The sequence below is a fragment of the Monodelphis domestica genome, chromosome X, assembly GCF_027887165.1.
Source record: "Monodelphis domestica isolate mMonDom1 chromosome X, mMonDom1.pri, whole genome shotgun sequence".
NCBI classification, from domain to species: domain Eukaryota; kingdom Metazoa; phylum Chordata; class Mammalia; order Didelphimorphia; family Didelphidae; genus Monodelphis; species Monodelphis domestica.
Window position 1 is genome coordinate 6677606 of NC_077235.1, and position 22922 is coordinate 6700527.

The 22922-nt window shown below is 43.9% G+C and overlaps 1 protein-coding gene and 1 long non-coding RNA gene across 5 annotated transcripts in view; one reads left to right on the top strand and one right to left on the bottom strand.

The window, feature by feature from the left end:
* HTR2C (5-hydroxytryptamine receptor 2C) overlaps positions 1 to 22922 on the top strand; it is a 149344-nt gene that overhangs the window by 119997 nt on the left and 6425 nt on the right. For 3 of the 4 annotated variants that reach the window (XM_007507534.3, XM_007507535.3, XM_056809476.1), the window contains 4 exons: positions 5388 to 5440; positions 15068 to 15111; positions 15736 to 15847; positions 22325 to 22653. In XM_007507534.3, coding sequence (XP_007507596.1) covers positions 15816 to 15847; positions 22325 to 22653 — 361 coding nt within the window. In that variant the 5' untranslated portion in view covers positions 5388 to 5440; positions 15068 to 15111; positions 15736 to 15815. Of the gene's footprint in view, positions 1 to 5387; positions 5441 to 15067; positions 15112 to 15735; positions 15848 to 18917; positions 19178 to 22324; positions 22654 to 22922 lie in introns of those variants that run through there. The other variant, XM_001364650.4, reaches the window with a different exon arrangement.
* LOC103096271 (uncharacterized) overlaps positions 1 to 22922 on the bottom strand; it is a 155090-nt gene that overhangs the window by 34766 nt on the left and 97402 nt on the right. The window contains exon 3 of the long non-coding RNA XR_474840.3: positions 16332 to 16512. This is a non-coding gene — a long non-coding RNA (uncharacterized LOC103096271). The remainder of the gene's footprint in view (positions 1 to 16331; positions 16513 to 22922) is intronic.

The window sequence follows — 22922 nt, forward strand, 5'->3', positions numbered from 1 at the left end:
ATAGTGTCAAATGGTGCTAAGAGGATTAGAAAATATCATTTGTCTTATTTTTAATGGAAATCAGCAGCAGCTATTGCTGAAAGCTGTGCCTGTCACTTGTGGGCAACTCATTTCTCCTTTAAAAAGTGAAAAGCAAATGAAGCCAGTACTTATAAAAGGTTCTGTTTGACAGCTTTGGAGACTGGCTCGATCTCATTCAAGTGATAGGTAGACTAAAGCTGTCACTTTACCTTCTAGCACTCTGCTGATGCATCTGTTGTGTCTGTCACTGTTTGGGGAGGCTATTGGCCGGGTGAAGAGTTATTTTGGTCATCCTGTCCCCGGAGTGCATCAGCCAGGCAGCCTTCTGTTTACTGAACTCAAGAGGCTCATCCACTTGTCTTCTGTGCAAGTGTAGATGAGGGTCTTCAAAGTGGCAACTTTCCAGTTGGACCCCAGCATTCTCCTACTCTGTTCTACGTTTCTTACAAGGAGACAGTGATGGAGGGAGGCTAATGGCACATTGGAAGGCACACTGAGATTGGTATCAAGAAACTCAAGTTTGAGTTACAGCTTAGCTCTTAACCCACTTCCGATTTCATCTCAAAGTGCTAAGAGGGCTCTCCTCTTCTAGAGGGCCGGAGGCAGCTCTCACAAACTGAATTCAAAAGTCTCCAGCCAGGTCCAGGAGGCAGAAATGAATTCACTTTGTTCATGCAAGACCAATTTAAGGATAGGTCAATGAAAATCACAGTGAGGGTTTAGACAAATAAAGCTAAAGGCATTAATAAGGACATATGCTAATTACATAGGGAGCTGTGTCAGAAAACTGCCAGGGCAGTGGAACAGGACGTCTCCCCTAAATGCTGTGTTTGGTTCAAATAGAAATCCCATGGACAAATTGTCTGATGTGGAGCTGGGATCCTGCTGAGAAGGCCTCTTCAGTTTATTTGTTAGGGCAGAGTTGTTGACACAAAGCCTTCCCTTCCATCCCCTTGAGTTTGCTTGATTACCAGAAGGCCCCTTGAGCTTGGTGTGCTCAGTGCTATAGTAGTCTGAGTTTTATAATGATCAGAGTGGGCAGAGCATCCTTCACTGTTCCAGAGCAGCAGCTAAGCTGGATACTTGGGTATCCCTGTGAATGACACCAGTTTGTGCTCTGTGCCCACATATGTTTTGTGTTTTTATATTAGCAAGAGCTGGAAATGATCAGGCTTTCCAACTTCCCCTCAGTGGTCTAGTTCATGTGGAATTCACCTTCCTCCTGAGAGTTTCTTATTTTCAATGGTGCTGCTGCCCCCCCCCATTAGATTTCTTTTTTCTCTCTACCACAGAGCCCCCACTGGAGATGATGATAGTTTGTCCAATTTAAAGATCAAAATTCCTCAAAGCTAATTTCTTTGATTTTAGCCCATTGAGTTTTCATACAGGGTCAAGGATTTCAACTTAGCCCTGCAAGATGAAAGTAAAAGAACTAAAAGAAGTCATTTTTCCAAATGAAATCACAAGTATTTCCAACAGGATATCTAGATTCAGGATCTCAGGAGAGCAATAGAACCACAGGGAACCTTTTCCCTCAGATAATTAGATGGTAAAGATAACCAGCATGCCTTGATGCAATAGAACAGTAGGAAATAGAGCTATCTACTCACATGATAATATGTTTCCTGACAGTTTTTGAGGTCCAGTAAAAAATCCTATTGCTTCTTGGCTTTTCCAAATCATAAAGGCAAACCCTTAAAAAAATCCACGAAGTTGTTTAGATTTTGCCATTGTAATTAGTCAGGTGGACATTGTCCATCTGGGGATGCTGAGGGCATTCAAAATTCTACTCCAGGTCTTGAAACAGTGGGACTCATCCTGACAAGAGCCTCCCCTCAAAGATGATCAAATTGCTTCTACCTCCCAGATGTCAGACAAAACCTTGCTAGGGAAGGCTGGGTCAGACTTTATAAGCTCCAAATATATATTTTTTAATTTTATAATATTTTATTTGATCATTTCCAAGCATTATCCATTAAAGACAAAGATCATTTTCTTTTCCTCCCCCCACCCCCATAGCTGACATGTGATTCCACTGGGTATCACATGTGTTCTTGATTTGAACCCATTGCCATGTTGTTAGTATTTGCATTAGAGTGTTTGTTTAGAGTCTCTCCTCTGTCATGTCCCCTCAACCACTGTAGTCAGGCAGTTGCTTTTCCTCGGTGTTTCTACTCCCTCAGTTTGTCCTCTGCTTGTGGAGAGTGTTTTTTTCTCCTAGATCCCTGCAAATTGTTCAGGGGCATTACACTGCCACTAATGGAGAAGTCCATTACGTTCGATTGTACCACAGTGTATTAGTCTCAGTGTACAATGTTCTCCTGGTTCTGCATCACTTCCTGGAGGTCGTTCCAGTTCACATGGAAATCCTCCACTTTATTATTCCTTTTAGCACAGTAGTATTCCATCACCAACATGTACCACAATTTGTTCAGCCATTCCCCAATGGAAGGGCATCCCCTCTTTGTCCAATTTTAAGCTCCAAATATTTTCCAATGCTGCATTATGAGCCAGACTGGAAGGACCCTGACTCATATGTCCTCTTGTGCTAAATGATCCTGTTAGAATTCAGGCGAAGCTCTCCTTGGTAACATCAAATCTAATGAATGGTTACCTTATTAATTGGACCTTACTTATTCTTCATCACCAGATTGCCCCAGATTTCCAAATTGCTCAGCACAGCCCTAGATTTACATTAAGGGAAATCAATTTGAAGAAATCAACTAGGCTGAAGTTTTGCCATCTGTCTTGGGGGGGGGTGCTGCTCTGCAGTTATACTGGCATTAAATTGAATTCACAATGTGACATTGGATTTGTGAAGCCAGTATGGAGGGAGGGCCAGAAAGCTTTGGATCTGCTTCATGAAACTGGTGACTACAAATTAATTCAGACTGGTTATGGTGAATGGCAGAATCCCAACTCAAATATGCAGAATGATGATCAGAGGTCTAAAAAGGGTAAGTCCCTGCCTCATGGCAAGGGAATTTTGAGGGCTCTATGGGCCTATAGAGAAACCTAGCTTACCGTCTAAGCCAGGAGAATAATTACTTTAAATTGAAAGTTCTATGATGGCCTCCTTCCTATTCCACGAGGCATGCCATAGGTGAATTCTCCCTCAGCTTACTTCCCCTTCCCCATGTGGCATTCTCAGATCAGCATTTGTGAAGATTACAAAAGAAAATGTAGGCGGGGGTTGGGGAGACAGATCAGTATCTTGAGGTATGGGAAAAGCAGAAGCTATTGATTAGCCTTTCCTTTTCCCTGATTCAGAGAGCTCCCTCCTGTATTTGAATGGAAAAGAAACTTTAGTAGAGACATCATGGTCTTGTTCATTAGAGGTTCCACAGACCCCTTCTACTGCCCAGCCCTCAAACAGGCCTAAAACTCCAAGTGGCTGATGGGCTTTACTGTGAAATAGGCCATGCCCTAAAGCTAAAGTTGTTACTTTCCTGAGTTTGTTGACAATCTAGAAATACAACAGAGAGACTAAGAACGATTGCTCGTAAGAGTGCATTACCAGGGATTTCACACCCCTATACCTATCACTTGTAGCAAGAGCCGTGCTCTGGTTTGATGAATGATCTTCGATTCAGCAAAGCTTAGGAAGAGACCAACAGTGCAATGGTGTCCTATTTGAACTAGCGCGCCATTCCAAATCATGCTGATTCTAAAATCGAATGGCTCTAGAGGCTTCCTCTGGATGCCCCTGTCCCAACTGGCAAACCATGCTGTCCAGCCAGTGACTGGGGTAATTGCTGCTGAGTAGCCAGGTCACCTTCCCATGGAAGTGAAACTCACTCCATTTGCAGAGACGGCGTCTTTGTCTAAACTGGGACCCGGGCTTTAAATGAATTGACCTAGTGACCAGATAGGAGAAAGATTGCCATTTTCCATTGATCTCACGGAGGCTCATGTTGCCCTGGATCTTGCTTGTGTATGATATGGTGAAGGGCAGTTCCACAGAGGGCTTTCCAGCTCTCCTCTCCCTCTACCAAGCCAGGGTCCCTTGAGCTCACACAACCTGTCAAGTGAGCCTAGGATGCTGCACTGCATTGAAGCTCCGTGTTAGCTTCTGGTCTCTGAGGTGTTCGAATGTTACTCCTAATGAGGGAAATGAGGATTACTGCAATGGAGGTGACTTAGCATTAATTAGCCCAGCATGTTCCTTGGAACCTGGAAGGACTGTGAGCTAGCAATTCTAACAGCTGGGAATTGGAAAAAGTAATGTCACACTTGTCATTGCCATTATTGTTTTTCAAAGGATGAATGCTATTTGATTGTTAAGAAATAGGAACTGTTTTCTAGCAAAACATAGCATTCTACATCCTGGGACTTATTAAAACAGGCAAACTTTTTGAACCAGAACTGATACGCCCACACCCCTTGTGTGTGTTTTCAGCTCAACTTACCCTCTCTGTGCTTAGCATCTACTCTCACTGAATGGAGAATCTAGTCCAGAGTGGGAAATAGATGCCAAGAGATGAGGAAAAGGAGAGATCTAAAACTCTGCAGTAGCATCACCAGGTGTTTTGGTCATTTTTTGTTCTGTCACCCAGATTTCCCTGCTAGCCTTCCCATTCCCCCTTTCTAAAGTTATTCCTAATAACAAATTATTTTCTTAAGGAAAGAAAAAGAGGACCAAGAGCAAAAAAATTCTGTAAAACTGATCAATATGAAAAAACCACCCTGACCCTAGATGTAATATTCCACCACAACCAGCCCCAAACTCTGCAAAGGACTCAGGGAAAGGGTCTTCTCATGGTATTTGGAATTTTCCAACATTCAGCTCGATGTTTCTGCTGGTTGGCTTTTCCATTTCCATGGTGGTTGTCTCATATATTGTTTTCCTAGCTTTGCATAGTTCTCTGTATTCATCATGGTCGCCATTTCTCATAGCACAGGATCACCACTCGTTTAGCTATTCCCCAATTGCTGAACATATATTTTGTTCATAGTTCTTTGTTACTTTAAAAAAGGTGCTATTTTGAGGATTTTGGTGTATAGGGAGCCTTTCTTTTGGTTGGTGACCCATTATCTTTGAGCTGTCACCATCCCTACATTTCCACACATACTCAAAGTTTTGATCTTTCCTCTAAGATCATATAGCCATTCATTGATCAAGGCACTGGGCTAGGCATATAAGAGCAAAAGTGAGGGTTAAAGATACTTCCCAACTGGTAAGGAACTTAGCAAAGAGGGAATATAACTAATGTCTGTGGACCTCCAGTAGAAGACAAGCAATGACTAGTGCTATGAGCATGGTCAAAATGTAGTCTATAATACTTGAAAGAAATGAATCAGATATTTATTGAGTCAGATGTAGTGATTGTGTCCATCTCATGAAATATGTCTCTTTTTCTCTCCAGACCTCTTCATCTGGGTCTGGAGAAAGAAGATTCCTGCTGCTCAACAACTGCTGGTAAGTTCCTTGATTTCTCTCTTCTGCTATTGTTCTAACCAACTGTGGATGTAACTTGAAGATGGCTTTTGTTTCCAGGACACCCTAAAGATCCAAAAGGCTCCCCCCATCATGCTTTTATGGTTAGAGCATGTCAATACTATTACCAGCCAAGGGCTTAATTTTGCATGGTTGGGCCAGATAAAATAGGGCTGGCTTAAAAGCCAATAACTCGGGAGCAAGTGGGACCTGGGTACCACAATCCCACTCATCTACCGATAACCATGCTCTTCCTCAATTTCCTCAGATACATTGTGCCTATGTAGCTATCACGGGGCCAGATTTCAGCACCATAGAGCATACAAAAAACTACTAAAACATCTTTTCCTGGAATTTTCAGTCATGCCATAATGGCGAGGATTCATTGGCTAATAGGACCTCAGACACCTTCAAATCATTGTACAAAGGATGGGAAGAGAGAATTCTTGCCAGTAACAAACACTGCAATCTCTGTTAAAGCTCTAACGAAATGGCAGAGTGGGGCATCAAGCTACGCTCTGGGCACTACTGTGGCTCTGCACTTATCTATGATTTCAGATTTGCAGTATATTATAGCTGCATGTGAACTCTCTCACTAAGTTCGTGGAGACAAGATGAATGCAGAAGCCAGTACAGTAGGGATGTACTTTTAACAAACAACCACTACCTCATGGAAAATCCTCTCCTAGTTAAAATATCCAAATGTCATTTATCAAAATCTTTAAGTGATGTAATAAAATAATAAATACTTGAGGGTGATATATTTATAATACAGAATATATCATAAATAATATAATAAATGAGAAGAATTAGTAAAATCTGATAATACTTCAGAAATCTAAAATAAGGCTAAACAAAAATAATGTAGTTATTTCAAAAAACAGAAAAATAGAAAAAATGTAGAAGAAAGAGTATTATCATGCAAGAGACTAATGGATTAGAATGATGACTCAAGTGAGTCTCTTTCTCCTCCTATGTCTGGCTCATCTTCTCTCCTTTCTTCTTTTTGTCTGTTCCCACTCCTGTATTTCTTTATCTCTCCTTTCCTACATCCTCTCTTTCTTTTCCATCTCTGTTATCTCTCCTCTGCCCTTTCTCCTTGTCTTTCTTCGCTCCTCACTCTTTCCTCTCTCTGCTTTCTCTTTTATACTCTCCTCAACCCCTCCATTTCTCTCTCCCCTCTCCTCTTCTTCCTATCCCCCTCCCTCTCCTTTTCCTATATGTCCTTTCTGTATTTTATTCTCTCCCCTTTATTCTCTTTCCTCCTTCCTATCTCCTTTACCTCATTGTCTCTTTTCTCTCCTCACTTTTTCCAATCTCTACTTTGTAATTTATCTTCTCTCCTTATTCTCCCTATCTTCTATCCCTATCAAGAGAGGGAAAGGGATAGAAGATACAGGGAGAAGGAGAGGATTTTTTAAAGCCATCAATTGAAGTAGGAATTATGATCAAGTTCAAACCTGAAATTCTGGTGCCCAAACTTGAAAAAGAATAAATTAAAAATCCTCAATTTAATGGCAAATTGGAAATCTTGAAATTCAAAGGAGAGATTGAACTAATAAATAAAACTTGCAGCTGATTTTATGAAAAATTCCAATAAAATAAAACACTAGAAAACATAGGAAATAAATGGAGCTTTCTTTAAAATAAGAAATATCATTCTAAAATCAAATAAAAATATTACCTAAAACTATAATCAGAGAAATTCAAATTACAACACCTAACACCTATCAAACTGAATACGTGACAGAAAAAGGAAATGATAAATGTTGGAGGTTAGAGTGGAAAAAGTGGGACATTAATGCACTGTGAGTGGAGTTGTGAACTGGAAAGCAATTTGGAACTATGCTTAAAGGGCTGCAAAACTGTACGTGCCCTTTGATCCAGCAATATTACTACCAGGTCTGTATGTAAAGAGAATTAAAAAAAAACAGAAAATGTCATATTTACAAAAATATTTATAGCTGTTCTTTTTGTAATAGCAAAGAATTGGAAATTGGGGGGGGTGCCCATCAATTGGGGAATGACTGAAATGGAATACTATATTGTGCTCTAAGAAATGATGAGGAAGAAGATTTCAGAAAAACTTGGTAAGACTTAACTGAATATATACAGAGCGAAGTAAGCAGAACCAGGAGACTATTGGACGCTATAATAGCAATATTGTGCAACAATTAGCTGTGAAAGACCTGGCTATTTTCAGCAATACTCTGACCTAAGACAGAGCCAGAGAAAGAACTGATGGAGTCTGACTGGGGACAAATGCATAGCATGCTGTATTTCACTTTCTTGAAACAAAAAATTTAAATTTTCTTCCATAAAATGACTATGGAAAATGTTTCACATATTTTTTTAAATAAGATTTTTTGGCTTAGGAAAAAGTCTCCCAAAGTTGGGCTTTTAGAGTACAATAACAAAACATTAATCCAGTAAAACTTAACTTATTAAATGGCCATTTTGGGTCGTGGATTCTGCAAGGCCCTGGGGATGTGAAGAGAGTCCTTGATCTCAGACCCTGTTTATATTCTATCAAGGACAGCCACATCTAAGTTAATACAACATAATTTCTCCTGGGGAATCAGGAAAGAAAACATTAGAGAGATATGTTCAGAGAGAATTACACTGAGAGCCAGAAGAAAGAACTCCATAGAGCTAGGCAAAGAGACTTACAGAACTAAAAACCGCAGTCTGGACTGAGGATTCTCAGACTCTTAGAACGACATTTCGAGAACTGCTTCCAAGCAGCCCACGTTTGGGGATCCCTTCGCTCTATAGAAACTCTGCCGGAACAACCCCAACCCCATTCAAGCATCAGCAAACACTGACTCTGCACAGACACATATAAAACTGAAGCAGTGAAGCAGGAGTGTGGGGAAACATTCCCTATTTTACTTTCTTCACTTTTTGATTGAAGTTCTCTTCCACAAATTGATTAATATGGGAAAACGTTTTCCACGATGGCAGGTACAAAACCTATAGCAGATTGCTCCTCATCTCAGGAATAGAGGAGGGAGAGAAATTGTCTTAAAATTTACAAAACAAACCAAAGGTTTAATCTTAGGGCCCCAACAGAAAAGCGCTAAGGAATCTGCTTTGATATTAACAGGGCTGGCCCACCTGAAGCCCTGAAGAGTTCTTAAAGAACCAAAAGAAAATTAAGAAAGTGATTCTCAATTTGCACAATAGAATAGTGTGCGGAAGATCACGATTCTAGTGTTGAAAATACAATATGGGGCAAGGCCCTGAAGCTAAGCAAAAGCTCCTTACCAGTGATCCTTAAAGGTAGTTCTAACAGCCTATAGCAGACTGAAGAGTTAGGCAATGTGGTTTAATGAAATTCCTAACAATATTTCCTAATACCACGAATGACCATATTCACATTAGTCTAGTACGTTGGTAAGCTGACTTGTGGTAATTGTCTCCCTAAAGTCCCATTTTATCTCCCTGGCTTCCAGCCTTATCATCCCACTAAAACAGCTCTCTTCAAAGTGAACAGAGAGCCCTGATTTTTCAAATTAAATGCCCTTTTCCCCCATCCTCATCCTTCTTCATCCCTCTGCAATCCGCAACACGGCCACATACCTCCCTCTCTTGCTTTCTATGACTTTACTCTTCCCCGATTCTCCTCCTACCTGTCTCACAACTCCTCAGGCTCTTCATCCAGGTCATGCCCACTAACTGTGTATGTCCCCCAAGGCTCTATCCTGGACCCTCTTCTCTGCACTTCACCTGGTGAAGTCATCAGCTGCCATTCAATTATCATCTCTATCCTGATCATTCTGAGATCTATTTATCCAACCCCAACCTCTCTTCTCCCTTCTCCCCCTTTTCTCCTCTCTCCAACTCCCTCCCCCCTCTCTCTCGCCTCCCAACCAAGAGACACAGGCTAACTTTAAAACAAAGGTCACAAACTAGGCAGCAAAATTTAGAAAAAGAAAAGCCCTGACCATAGAACACCTCTCATCATTCAAGACCCAGACTCCTAGCATAGTGCTCCTCAAAACTGACCAAAGGATGGATATTGTAGCACTACAGGGATGTAACGTCACACCACACCCATGAGCAGGACCCAGTACCAAAACCTTTGGACAGTACCCCTCCATCCCCAAAACAGACCCAACCTTTATCATGTACACAAAGGTCACAAAATAGGCTAGAAAAATCTCCACAAGAGAAAACCTGACTATAGAAAGGCGTGCTAGTAACAGGGAAGACCAAAACACAAACTCAAAGACGAAACCACAGCAAATAAAAGCAGATCAAGGAAGAGTCAGACCAAGAAAGCCAGCCTCAGACTTAGGGAGACCTAGGCTCAAGTCTACCCCTTGACACATATTCCCTGTTTGACTCAGAAAAGTCATTTTCAGGCTTAGAGAACTGACATAGAGTCTAGGTCCGGATTCCCTCCATCCCCCACCACCAAAAAAAGAGAGGACCAGAAGTCTCAAGTTAGGAGGTTAGTCATCCCCTTTGTCACTATGTGGAGTTAGGGGCAATGGAAGCCACCTGTATCTAGTGTCAAACACTCTCTCACCATGGGCTAGGCCAAGGGAGAGCATCCACTTTGGAGAATATGTCATATGATGGCAGAACAGAAGACACATGCCAGGCCAGCTTGTGCTCCCCTCCCTCCTATGCATCTTCATTTTCAGGCAATCCATCTTATTTCACATGGCTGCTGGAGCCATCATTCTCAGTGGGGGTCACCATCACAAGGGCTGTCATGGAGTTTATGGAACCTTGCCTGAACTTAGGTTTAAAAGAAGGCTTTTGTATCACCCCCCATGTCATCCCTTAAAAAACTAGAAACCAAAACTCATAATGCTGTTATACAAGAAGATCTCATCCTGTCTTCCTTTAAGGGAGGGTGTAATTTCTCGCAACCTTTTTAATAGGCTTGAGATTTTCTCATCCTTCCTAATCTGTCATTCCCCCCCCCCCAAAAGTAAAAGCAGGTCTTAATATGATCGATTGCCTTCTCCTTGGCAAGGGCTCTTGGGTCCTGCTTAAGTGTAAACAGGACTGACAAGCCCAGAGATGAGGCTTGCCTCTCACTAACGCATGTAAACATGCCCACTCTGGGAATGAGCCTGGTCTCCAATGTTCTCGTGTCTTATGCTTATGAGATGCTTTTGCTAATTCACTCACTCTGGGTTGTTTCTGCTCTTTTCTTTGAATAACCAACACCTCACTGAGCTGATATGCTGCAAGTAAGTCTCTCAAATTTGCTCAGTTGTATGGAAGGATTTGCAGCAGGTATGGATGTGCTGGTGGAGTTTAGTATTCTTTTCTTCTGGGTAGGCCTTACCTTGCTTTGTCACCTTTTTTAAGAGGAAACATCAGACAAGAAAATTGGCTCCCTACAGATGCTCCTATCTGAGGGCAGACCAAACACCCCTTGCTGCTTTTGGCCTTTCTTAGAGCAGATCAGTTGTCAGGTGAGATGAGTAGGTCTTTCAAAAGCCCAAAGACTTGAAAAGTGGAGCCTTTGCACAGAACGAAGCCATAATCCTGGGGTAGAGACCTGACTTGCAATACTCACCCTGCTCTTTGCTACCTACATGACCTTGTGTGAGTCATGTTTCTTCTCTTTCCTCCTCTATGAAAGGAAAGTTATATTGGTGCCTTCTCCACTTCCTAGGCTAGGATTTTCTATATGCCTAGCTCACAGAGGTTACAGAACACAAGCACCAGCTTTCATCACCAATAAGCCCAATCTCTTTGTGTCTGTTTTGCCTCAGAAGACCAGTGGGAATGATGGGATGACCTTGGTGGAACTAGAGAGTCAAAGTCCTCACTGCTCTGAATGCTCCCACCTTTGAGACTCAAAAGTGGCAATGGCTCACAGCATCATGAGCTTCTCACCTATAGTGCATGAGTGAGGATCCTTTTTTAAGAGTTTCAGAGGCCCCAGATCATATGACAATAGCCTATTAAATCTAGGGCTGAAGGACAGAGTTTAAGGCTAGAATAAGGATAGGGTGATGTATAGCCACAGCATAACACTGACCACCCCTCGGTGGCCAAGACAGTTTTTTAAACCAGCCAGAAGTCAGGCAAGTGGACTTTCCCCACCAATAATAGGATAGCGTAAATGACGTCACCCTAAAGCTGTGTTGGCAAAACTATGTGGCACATGTGCCAGAGGAGGCTGCTCCCCTCTCCCTTTCCTTTCATGGCTGAGGATATTTCTCATATGACCCACCCCTCTGCCCAGCAGCCCAATGCGAGCACTTCCTCCCTGTCTGAGTTAAGGCAGGGGGTTGGGGGGGGGGGCGTTCACATATGGCATGAGTTTTAGTTTGGGCACTCGGTCTTTAAAAGGTTTGCCATCACTGCCCTAAGGAGACATGAACCATCAAGCCTAGTGCTCCCTCATATTGATCTGACCTCAGTTAACTTGACTCTTATCAACTTTGCAACCCTAACGGTCCCTGTAGAGGAGTCACAGACAAGACTTAGCCTGAAGACCCTGCTCCAAAGGTCTCTGGGACAATGTTACTTAATCTAAGACTTGAGTTTTTCATTATAGAACAAACCACCCAACCAACTCTCACCATGCATTTTCAGTATGAGGGATGTTGGGTGCTTTGTTCATTTGTTTTAATAATAGGTCCACAAAGCTTTTGAGGGTTCTCATACTTCCATAAAAGACAGAATAAAACATTGCTTTTTAGTCCATCAGTCTCTCCCCAACCCTGCAACCAAGTAAGGTCAGGCTTAAAAGAATAGATTGTTCCTCCCTCCTTCCACATAAAGATCTCTTATCTCCTCTCATCAGGATTTAGCCTGACCTCTGCATTCTACCTTAGGATGTATCAGGGCCAGGCACTACTGCCACAGGGATGCGGCATCTCTGAGTTTCAGACTAACCCTTTGGACTCTGCTAGGTGCCAGGGCTCTTTGCAACTTTACCCAGAGTTTTGATATCCCAGGTTCCTCCACAGTCCACAAGGCCATGGACAGAAAGAGGAATGGGTCTTCTAACTCTGGGTAGTCAAGTTGGTCTATCCAGGGCTTCCTTGCCACGGGTCCACAGAGAAAAGCAGGGAAGTTGACATCAATCCCATTCTCCTAAATTAATCCATTTATAAGCCAAGCCTCCCCCAGCACACCTATACCATCTAAATTTGTTTTGGCACAGGAGCTACGGTGCAACCTGTGACTTGACTTACTCATTAGATGGCACAGCCTTTGCCTGTTGCCACACTGCTTCAATAAATGCTCCTTTCAGCCACCATGTTGCTAAAATAAGCTGTCTTCTGTGGATTGTGCTCTTCTGATTTTGCTTTCTTGTTGGTTTTGCTTGGGTCCGGTCTGTCTTCTGCTTTGCTTTGCCTTCATTGTCTTGCCTTTTCTCCTGCTGTTCTACTAAGTAGGCAAACAAACCCTGAGACAGAGTGTGCTCCAGCCACAGGATGGATGGAAGACAAAACAAACAGCTGTTTAAACCAGCCCGGTAGGAAGTCCAAGACATTAATTTGAGTCAAGTGCTACAAGGTGTCTGTCCTGCAACCCTTGCTGGAACAGACTCCCCTCAAAGCCTGAGACTGGCCACCTCTGACTTCTGCCAAAGTCCCTTTGCTAGAGTCTGCCTTCCCTTCAGCTCTCACTTGCAGAGATATTCCACACGCCTTTACTGCCACTGTACTTTCGCTGACAGTAAAGACATCTGCCCAGAGCTAGGAAGCGAGAGATTCGGCTCCAAGGACTCACCCCTGGGGTGGGGGGAGTTGCTCACAGCAGCTTTTTGCAGATGATTCTTTTTGCCAAAAATCCCCGAGAGCTGCCCTTTCGAGATGAGGCTTCCCTTCATGCAGCTCCTTGGCAACCACCACAGTTCCTGGTATGTATGGTGTCATCTTTGACTTCTTGTGTGCTCCTGCCAATGTTGGAGTCTATTGGAAATGCTTCTGTTCAACAGGTGACTTCACAAAGGTTTGGACCTTTTTCTGCTTGGTGTTTTCCTGATGCTGTCTCAGTGAGCTCTGAATGATATCAAACCAGGAGGAAAAGAGCCCCTGGCCAAGAGAAATGTGGCTTTGTTTCAACTCAAGAACATGCCTACTTTGCCCAGTGATGTACTCGTAAACAGCCTCCGGGCCAGATGCTCCTAAGAGGCCCAAGACAACTGGGCATCAGAGCACTCCAGGGAAGAACAAGGGCTACGTAGGTCAGGACACGCTAGTGGTAGGTCACTAAGCCACAGGGCTTTGCCAGGAGAGCCCGGTCCAGAGGAGCCATTTGGCAAGCGGGTAAAAGTGAGACCCCAAAGAGAGGGGAGGCTCTGGCAGATGTATTTTTCAGTGAAAGACTGGAATTTCTTGGTCCAGTTTGGGATACTGGCCAGGGAGCAGTCTGGACTAGTCACCCTCATTTCAGTCCTCAGAACCTGTCAGTAAGTCAATACAAGACAAGTGGTGTGGGTGACTGGCCCACATCAAGCTCCATGTGAGTGCTGGCCCAATTAGAGAAGAGAAAACAACATTCTAGAGCACCAAAACGATTACTTTCCTAGCACTTCTCCTGGGCACGGAGCCTGCCTTTTGAGGGTTCGAGGTCTTCACAGTTTCACTTTACATACATGGAAATATGGTTGTATAATATGTCTGCCTCTGCTTGGGATGGGCATTACAAATATACACCTACATGACCGTAACTTCTCTGGCCTTTTCCATTCTGTTAACGAGCTCTTTGAGAGATCCAAATTTTTATGACAAACATGGATTCTTTAAATGATGCAGTACAAGTAAAATAATGTCCCTGTCACCTTACAATGACTAACCACCTCAGCCAACCCTGAGTAGAATATTTCCTCTTCATAAGGAAGAATAGGTAAGTAGCAGTCCTCCAAACCTAAAGTATGGGGACTTGAGTTTTCAGGTCTCCTAGTAGAATGGGTGTGGGTAGGGGGTCACAGATTCTCTCCCTACTCCTTAGGGATCCTGGAAGGAGGAGAGAGGAGGATGATTAGGCCTTGTCAATCAATACAGCCTGGGTTGCTTTTCTCCTCTCATTCAAATATTTGTGTTTGTTAGTGCCATAGGCAGAGTGGCCTTTCTAGGTAGAAAAGGAGGCTCTCTTGATGGCCAAATTCTCTTGGCAAATTTACATCTGTGACATTAGCTCAGTGTTGGCGCCTCTTCCTGCCTGGCAACCTGCCAAGGCTCCTACTCTGAGTCTGGGCCACTCTTGCTTGGGGAAAAGGGAACATTATGGAAATTTAGGATTGAGTTGGCCTCACCCAATACATGCACCTCCTCAAGGATTCTCCAGAGCTTACTGGTGATGGAAAGTTCAAATACTCATTGGACAATTTTGAACCTGGGAAAGCAAAGGCCAGTTTGCTTGACCCTTTTATTGATATTTCTCTAGAGAGCAGACTGTGAGACCAGAAAAAGGAAGAGATGGTTGATTGACTTTAAAATGGCACCTGATCTGTATGGCCTACCCTGAGCAGATCTCCACCACAGCCTACTCAAAGGACTCATCTAATCATTCAGTGTAATTCCTAGCCAAAGGCACTTGTGGCATGCGTAATCTCCTTTAGTTTGCTTTCAGCTGTAGGTTCAGAATCAGATCCTAACTAGTCTCCTACTTGTCTTCCAGCTTCAGACCTCTGCAGCACTTGCTTGAGTACAACTCCCTGTGAGGTAAGCTTCCTCCCCAAACCCATGTATGGCTTTCCTTTGCTTCTACTTCTCAGCTCCAGGAGTGGCAAGTTGTTTATCAAGGTCCTGGCTAGGACCGATGAGAAGAAAGTGAGCTAGAGATGCATAAAAGCCCTGTCTGGAGATGAAAAGTCCCTCAGTTTGGGAATAGCAGATTTTCCGATTTGCTTAGAAATTGGAGAGGGGTATTCATGCTAAGATAAGAAGATCCATCTCCACTCTGAGTATTTCATTTGGGTCAAAGCAAGTGCTACGAGGTGTCTAACCTTCCAACCCTTAGACCATGAGATTCCCCACCATCAAGGCATGTGTCCCCTTATCAAAGAAATCCCCAGCCAAGAAGGAAAAAGTGCAAATAGTTGCAATTAATGAAATTAGGTCAAAACATGGCTCCTTGATCAAGTCATGTCTTTAGTTGCCAGCATCACTGACACTAGTAATTTTGGCGAGATCACACGGTTATTTTTCTGAAGCTATCCCGGAGTCCATTCAGGTTCTCCTCAACAGACTTGGGGGGAAATGTGGGTTTTCTTTTCTCTGACCTGAGTTTAAACTGATGATGAGAGAAATTTCAGCAACTTCTCATGACAATTTCCCCCCTCCAAGGAAGCCCAGGCCTCTGAATTGAATAACCAACTGATAATGTTCCCTCGGCGCCCAAGTGGAAGCACCACACATCCGTGAACATGTTGATACACAGAATAAGGGCACTCTCCAGGTAAGAACATGAGATGCTTTCTTAATTTAGGGAATCCTGAAAGCAAACAGTGAAATGGGTTCTCTGGAGGTCAAAGGTTTCCTTTCACCAGTGGTCTGTTTGGTATAGGAGTGAAAGCGAGATCATCACTCACGGGGGGAGAGAGAAGAAAGCATAGTCCAGTCTCAGCCCAAATGTCTTTCAGGGCCCAATCTGACTGCACAATGTCATTTGGAATATGCCTGGAGTGGCTTCTATTTCCTGTTGCTTCTGCAAAGCTGTCTATTGGGGAAATTGGAAGGGTAGGGAGATCTAGAGAATGAACAGCATAGTTAGTAGCCAAGGTTCTTTTAGCACTCTCTCACCTCCCAAAAGGGTCGTGAACCTTTCCTTTTCTCTATCCCCCTGCTAGGATAGTGACAGTTAGATGATATGTGAATAACAGCTTACCTGGGAAACACCGATCAACTCCTCTCCATGGTCTGTCTATACAGGCCTTACTTACCAAGGCACAAAGTGAATGGGGAAGTCCCAACGTCTTTGAAGCGTCCCACCGTTGACCCCGATGGAAAGACTTTGCCCTCTCATTTCAAGGAAAGGAGTACTGTGCGACTTCTTAAAGATGTCTGCTTTGAGGACGAGTCTCCTCTCTTGGCTTTTCTCTCCCTTTCCAGCCAGGAAATAAGCTAAATTAAAAAAAAATTGTCTGTGTTTAAAATCTCCTTTGTGTCTCCAATGTTTACCACATTATTAGAACTACAATGTTGAAAATCTTGAGTGCAAAACAGGCTACAAATTGTGAAAAAGGCCAATGATAGCAAACCAAAGTCCTCAGTAACTTTGAGAGAAATAAAGAGGAAAGTCTAAGTTCCAAAGAGCATCATCCTCTGGTAAATCCAATGTGTTTCAGAGTCCAAGGAGGTCTATGGGATGAGGGAGCAAGACAGGCTGAGCAGAAACAGTTTTAGCCAAGGCATCTTTGATCCTCAAAGTGGCCCCACTGTCACCAGGACTATCCTTAACTCTTTTGCATTTGTCAAAGGGAAATAGCTGTTTTGTTTTTAAATTTTTACCAGGATCTTGTGGCAATTTCCTTTCCTTTTTGGCTTCTGTATTCAGCCCTTTCTTCCTTCAGAAACAGAGCTTTTCCTTGTTTCTTAGAAGGTGATTAAAGGAAAGACTTAGAGGTTGATATACAAACTAAATTAGCCTTCTTATGGGGCTGATTCATTAACTGAAGTCAACTAGTGAAAACACCTGACATGAAGAGAGGAGGTAGTGTTAATTCATTAAGGAAAAAATGAAATTCTGTGCACTAAATCTCATGCAAATCTTGGCCAGATGTTCTACTGTGCCTGCAATTAGAAAGTAGCGAGTTTTCTGTACAAAGCTCATATAATCATGAATAGACTTATTCACAAATGACTTGTGTTACAACATGTCAGAACAAATCTCCAACAGGCCTTCATGGCCTGCAAAAAAGAGTGACCTCAGCAGTTTGGGGGACATGGCCATACTCTGGGAGCAACCTTCCTTCTCCCAGTTGAATAAGTGCTTCCTAGCATTCGAAGGCCTTGGTTTGGTCTGATTTATTCTACCCATAGTGCCAACCTGTGACTTATAACTGGAGGAGAGATGGGAAGAAACTCAGTAATGACAAGGACTCCATCAGGTGCCCATTTAAGACATAATGAGAGGAGAAGCATAAGTGTCCAAATTTCTGGCTTCTGAGTCTAATAGCTCAGGGCATCGAGCTCTTTATGAGGGAGGGACCATAAGGGTGCCAGGGAGAGAAGAACAGCAGTGGCTGCCTATAAAGGGAGTGTGACCACGGGATGAAGTTTCACGTGATCATATGGCTCCTTTCAGGGGCTCAGAGGAACTCTGATGGCAAATAGGCCTTAATTCCTAGATTTCATATGTGCAAGTAATTGTATCAATAATAGTTCTGGCTCTGAGCCCAAGAACAAGTCTCTTCATTTGGGGAGAGCCGCGCCCTGCATGATCCTGTCTTACTCAAGCAGAGGGACATCATTTCAGTGTTCTCAGTTTATAGGGACAAAACAAATAATCAAGTATAACTGTTAGATGACAGAGGATTTCATGATAAAAACATTCCAAAGAAGTTGCAATGGAGGAGAAACAAATTCATCCCAGGGCATCTCCATAGACCTTCTCCCTAGTGCCATGTTGGTGCAGACATGGAACATGTGCCCCAGTGGCATGAAGGGGGCTGCTCCATTGTTCCACCAGCAGCCCAATACAAGCATCTCTTCCCTCCTCCCTCTGAGGTAATGTGGGGGTGGGGGGCTCACAGGGAGCTGGAAGGTGCAGTTTAGACACATGATATCTAAGAGGTTTGCCAACACTGTCCTAGTGAGACCAGGCTATGTTACATCATGAACGTAGACACAACTCTGAGAGGGGGTGAAGTCCAGCACTTGGATTTCATGTCTGGGTGCATCACCATCTCCTCAACTAACTTTTCATCCAAAGGTGTCTAATCTGTTTATCTTAACACTCCTTGCCTCTCCTATAATTTAACTTAGATTAGGAGGCAAGAATAGGTCTGAGGGCAGATGTGATGTCAATTTCTTTATGCCTGCCAGGCTCCTGTGCACTAGAGGCATCTCCCCTCCCACATTTGGTAGCAGGTTATTGCCAGAAGGTCCAGACTGATCTGTCCCACAGCAAAGCCCCACAATAGGAAAGGGACAGGACTACAGTGGAGTGTTGGGGAGACATTAAATAATCCACTCCCATGGTTGTGCCTTTCCCTGTTGGACAATCCTGAGTCCCAAACATCCTTTGGACAGATTGTGTGGTGTATGAGCATTGGGGGAGAGGGCTTGCAAGGGGGGGGGGTAGAGTGTTGTTTAGTGAGAGACATGAGCCAGCAGGCCTAGCCAAAGGTGGGTGTGCCTGGCACCCTGACCTGAGGCTCCTTGGCGGTCTGTTCCTCCCTCCCAAGGAGACCTGGATCTAGGTAACTCTTTGAAAGCCTTTAATCCCCTTTTCATTAAAAGCATAGCAGTTATGCAGAAACTCTTGGCCCTTTGTCCAAAGGGGAAAGGCAAGGCCATAGGGGTGTATATTTAATGCAGCTCTTTGAGGCTGGGTTTGAGTGAGGCCAGGATTAGGACAAGAGAATCCAACCTCTGGTCTCAGAAGGACTTGAGCCTTTGGTCAAAGTCCCAGACTTGGAGAGCTGTGACAGGAAAGGACCAGGATCCTTTCCTACTGAGCATCCTCCCTTGGACCTTCTGTGATCCGAAGGCATTTCTGTTGGTGTCCATTGGTATAATGAGAAGGAACAAGACACAGTGGTGATTTTAACCTGAGAAAATATAGGTAAGAGATCAAAGACGGAGATTGAAGGTGGGAGAGTTTGGAAGGGGGTGGGGGAGGAATGTCACTAGAGTCCTAAAAGTGAGGGGCAATTCTTGGGCAGTGGAAAGATTCATAGGACTGTGTGACTCTAGAGCTGAAAAGTACCTTTTATACCTAAGGTCATCCCCATTACTTCAGAGGTGAAGAAGCCAGTGACTGGGAAGGCACAATCTCTCTCTTCCTAGAGTTGGTTGATCTTTGGTTATACAGTTAGTGTTCTGGCAGACATTTCAGGGGGGAAGTGGGACAAGTATCCAAGAAGGGCAGATGTTAGGATCAAGGAACAGACCCCATCTCACAAATTTCTTCTATAGGATGCCAAGAGGTAAACAAAATTGGCCAGGGGGAGAAGGTGCACAGTGGGGCATCCAAATGACCTTTGTCTGAGAGACAAAGAGTTAATGGCCTCTTGTAGATGCTAGGAGTCTTTTTGCCTACCACATGTGCCAAGTCCCCAACCCCATCAATTCCTCAAACTGAAATAACAGTACCTTTGAAAGTATCCAAGGGTTCTCGAATCTGCTTTGATTATTTAACTTGGAAGAATAAGGCTGTAACTGGTATTTCTGAACTCTGAAATCCCCCCTGACAGTTCAGGGAAAATGCCCTCATGTTCATTCCTCAATTCAGATGCCCAGCCTCAAAGGACAGAGTAATCTCCTGAAGAGCACAGATCTTTGAACAACAAAAAGCATCCTAAGATGCAAAAATCTATTTTTACATCCAGTCACCATTGTTCAAAGATCTTTGATGAGGCTTTCTCCATCACTGCAAACAGGAATTATCTCCTGGAGCAAAGCTGCCTGAGATGTAGAAAATATGGAGAAGGGCTCTACTATGGCTGGAGCATTTGTGACTCCTGGGGCATTCACTGTCAGTCCAATGATATGGAGGATACCATGGAACCTCTGTGGGGAAGCTCTGCCCCAAGGCATCACTGCTCCCTTCTCCTGAGCTCAGGGAACAGATTGCCAACAACAGCTCCCATGATTCCCAAGGCAGATTTGAGCTATGCCTTGGTTCCTTGTCAGGTTTTCTGGCATCCCGGCAGATGAGGGGAGACAAAGATTTAAATATGCCTAGATGCACAGCAAGATTTCCTTTCGGGAGCTTTCTGGAAAACTGAACAGCGCAGAAAGGGATCTGGTATCAGGCTTGCCTAGAATCTTCAAGGATTGATATCCTTATTGGGGATTCCTTAAAAACATTCCTCTCCACTTCTGGATAGTATGGTACAGAGACAAAAGTGCTGCTTTGGGATCAGAGAGTTAAACTGAGGTTTCAATTTGGTTTCTGCCACTGAGGAGTTGTGAAAACGTATGCAAGGGAGTTTAAGGCCCAGAGAGGATGTTTCCTCACTTGTTGGTTGGGGTTGGTCTCTGAGGTCCTTTCAAAGCTTTAGACTCAGTATGCCCCAAAATCTGTAATGGCTCACCACCACTCCTCCACTAGTGCAGAGGAAAATGAGATGCCAAATGTTTCCCTCTAAATACCTCTCTAGCTACACCAATCTAGCTACAATTTGACTCTGGGGGAGAGGGGGAGAGAGGGGGGAGACAAGGAGAGGGAGAGGGAGAGGGGGAGATGGAGATGGAGAGGGAGAGAGAGAGGGAGAGACAGAGAGAGAGGAGGGGAGAGAGGAGGGGAGAGAGGGGAAGAGAGGGAGAGAGAGAGAAGCAATCTCAGGATTAGAATACCAGGAGCCTGGCACTATGGCAATTTGGCAGATAACCACTTCCTCCAAAGGAAATTCCATCAGATTAAATAGAAATGACATGTAAATGTGAGTTGGACTCCCATCACTCCGTGTCTCCTCAGACCACAAAGCAATGGGAGATCTCTAGAGTGCAAATGTTTTAGAACTTAGAAATGGGCACCAGTGCATTCTTGGTAATCTGACTCAAGCAGCATTCTAGATTCTGAAAATCACTATCCCCACATGAGATGTTCCCTTGCCATTTGCTAAGAGCAGTTCTAGAGAGGTCCTGAGAGAGGCAGCGTTGCTATCTTCCTGGCTCCTGTCAGCATCGGGGTTCTGGTTGTCTGTTCCCTCAGCTTACAGGTGAAGAGGCTCAAGCATGTCACTGATCGTTTTAATTCTCCCCACCCCCTAATCTAGGTGTTTTGTAGTCTGGTGATGACTTAGGGGTAGAGCCTACTCATAAGAACAATTGAACCCACCACCTTGGAAAGTACAGTATTAAGAAGGAGAGGGTTTGGGTCTGAATCCTAACTTGGCCTTATCCTACCTGGGTGACTGGGGGATGGGGGGGTTAGTCCTTTCCTTTCTGGGGGCTAGTTCTTAAGCATTCATTTCATAATCAGGCCAAGGAACGCCGCCCCATATCTTGTAACCCCTAGAAAGAAAAAGGTATTTCTGGGTCCTTTAGCTCCAAATGACTTTCTATAGTCTCCAGTCCTATGAGAAGTGCTATGTTTGGAAAAATAACTGGATCTCAGGTTAATTGCAGAAAATACAGGTAGATATTGCTGTAAGAAATAGATGCTAATCAAGCCAAAATTGTTCCCTGATTGTGCTGGATGCCATTGGAGATGGGAAGGGACTTTTTCTAAAGCCTCTTTCCATGCTTAGCGATGATCATGGCTCCTCCTCGTCAAGTACATTTTGGATACCAGTTAGGGGCAGTGTACAAGGAAGAGCCCCAGCCCTGAATCAAAAGCCCAGGCTCTCTGCCTCCTCCTAAGACCTATGGTTCTGGGGGATAGAGGATAGGGTGATGTGCCTGGACTGGGGGCAACGGTGCTCACAATCTGCTAAGAGCTTTAGTACATAGAAGATCCTAGGAAGATCCCTTGAACTCTGATCTTAAAATTGTGACTTTAGGCAGGGATTACAGCTAATAAGGAGACTGTAATAGGCTCTTAAATCCAGTCAACTAGCAGTTACCAGGACCCCACTGGCATTCTGGTGACGTCTAGGGGCCCCTTCTCAGAATCATATTGTTAAATTCAGTTTTAAATGCATAGGATTATGAAGGAAACCCATTCTAATGAAATCAACTATCCAAATTTAAAACAAAAAAACAATTCTATGGCTTCATGGTTCAGAATACTCAGGTGACCTGACCAGGATATCTCTTTTTCTAGTGTCCTACAAAACAGCCTCATGGCTTTACATTTAAGCCGCAACCTGACTGAAACTGGCATGGACGAATACATGAATGGCACCGACACCGAAAATGGCACCAAACCGGAACCCACCCCGACCCCAGGACCGATCCGCAAGAACTGGCCAGCCCTCCTGATCTTTATCGTCATCGTGATTACTGTTGCCGGCAACATACTGGTGATCCTGGCCGTGTCCCTGGAGAAGAAGTTGCAGAATGCAACTAACTTCTTCTTGATGTCACTGGCCGTGGCCGACATGTTAGTCGGTTTGTTAGTCATGCCGGTGTCTGTTCTTACCATCCTCTACGGTGAGTCTGACTTTGTTATCTGTCAGCAAAGGGGGCAGAGTTAGGAGTCTCAAAAGAGAATGAGATGGCATGCCTTAAACTGGCCCTTGGGTGTGACCTGTCTGATGTTTGCTACCTTTGGTAGGATTCTCCTGTTCTACTCTCCTTCCTTTAGCAAAGACATTCTTAGTGAAGGCACATGACATGTAAGGTGACAGTACATTCTGGCAGGGTAGATTCCCATCAAGATGGGACATGTGCTTGGGAGGGGGCAAGTCATTAATGCCATT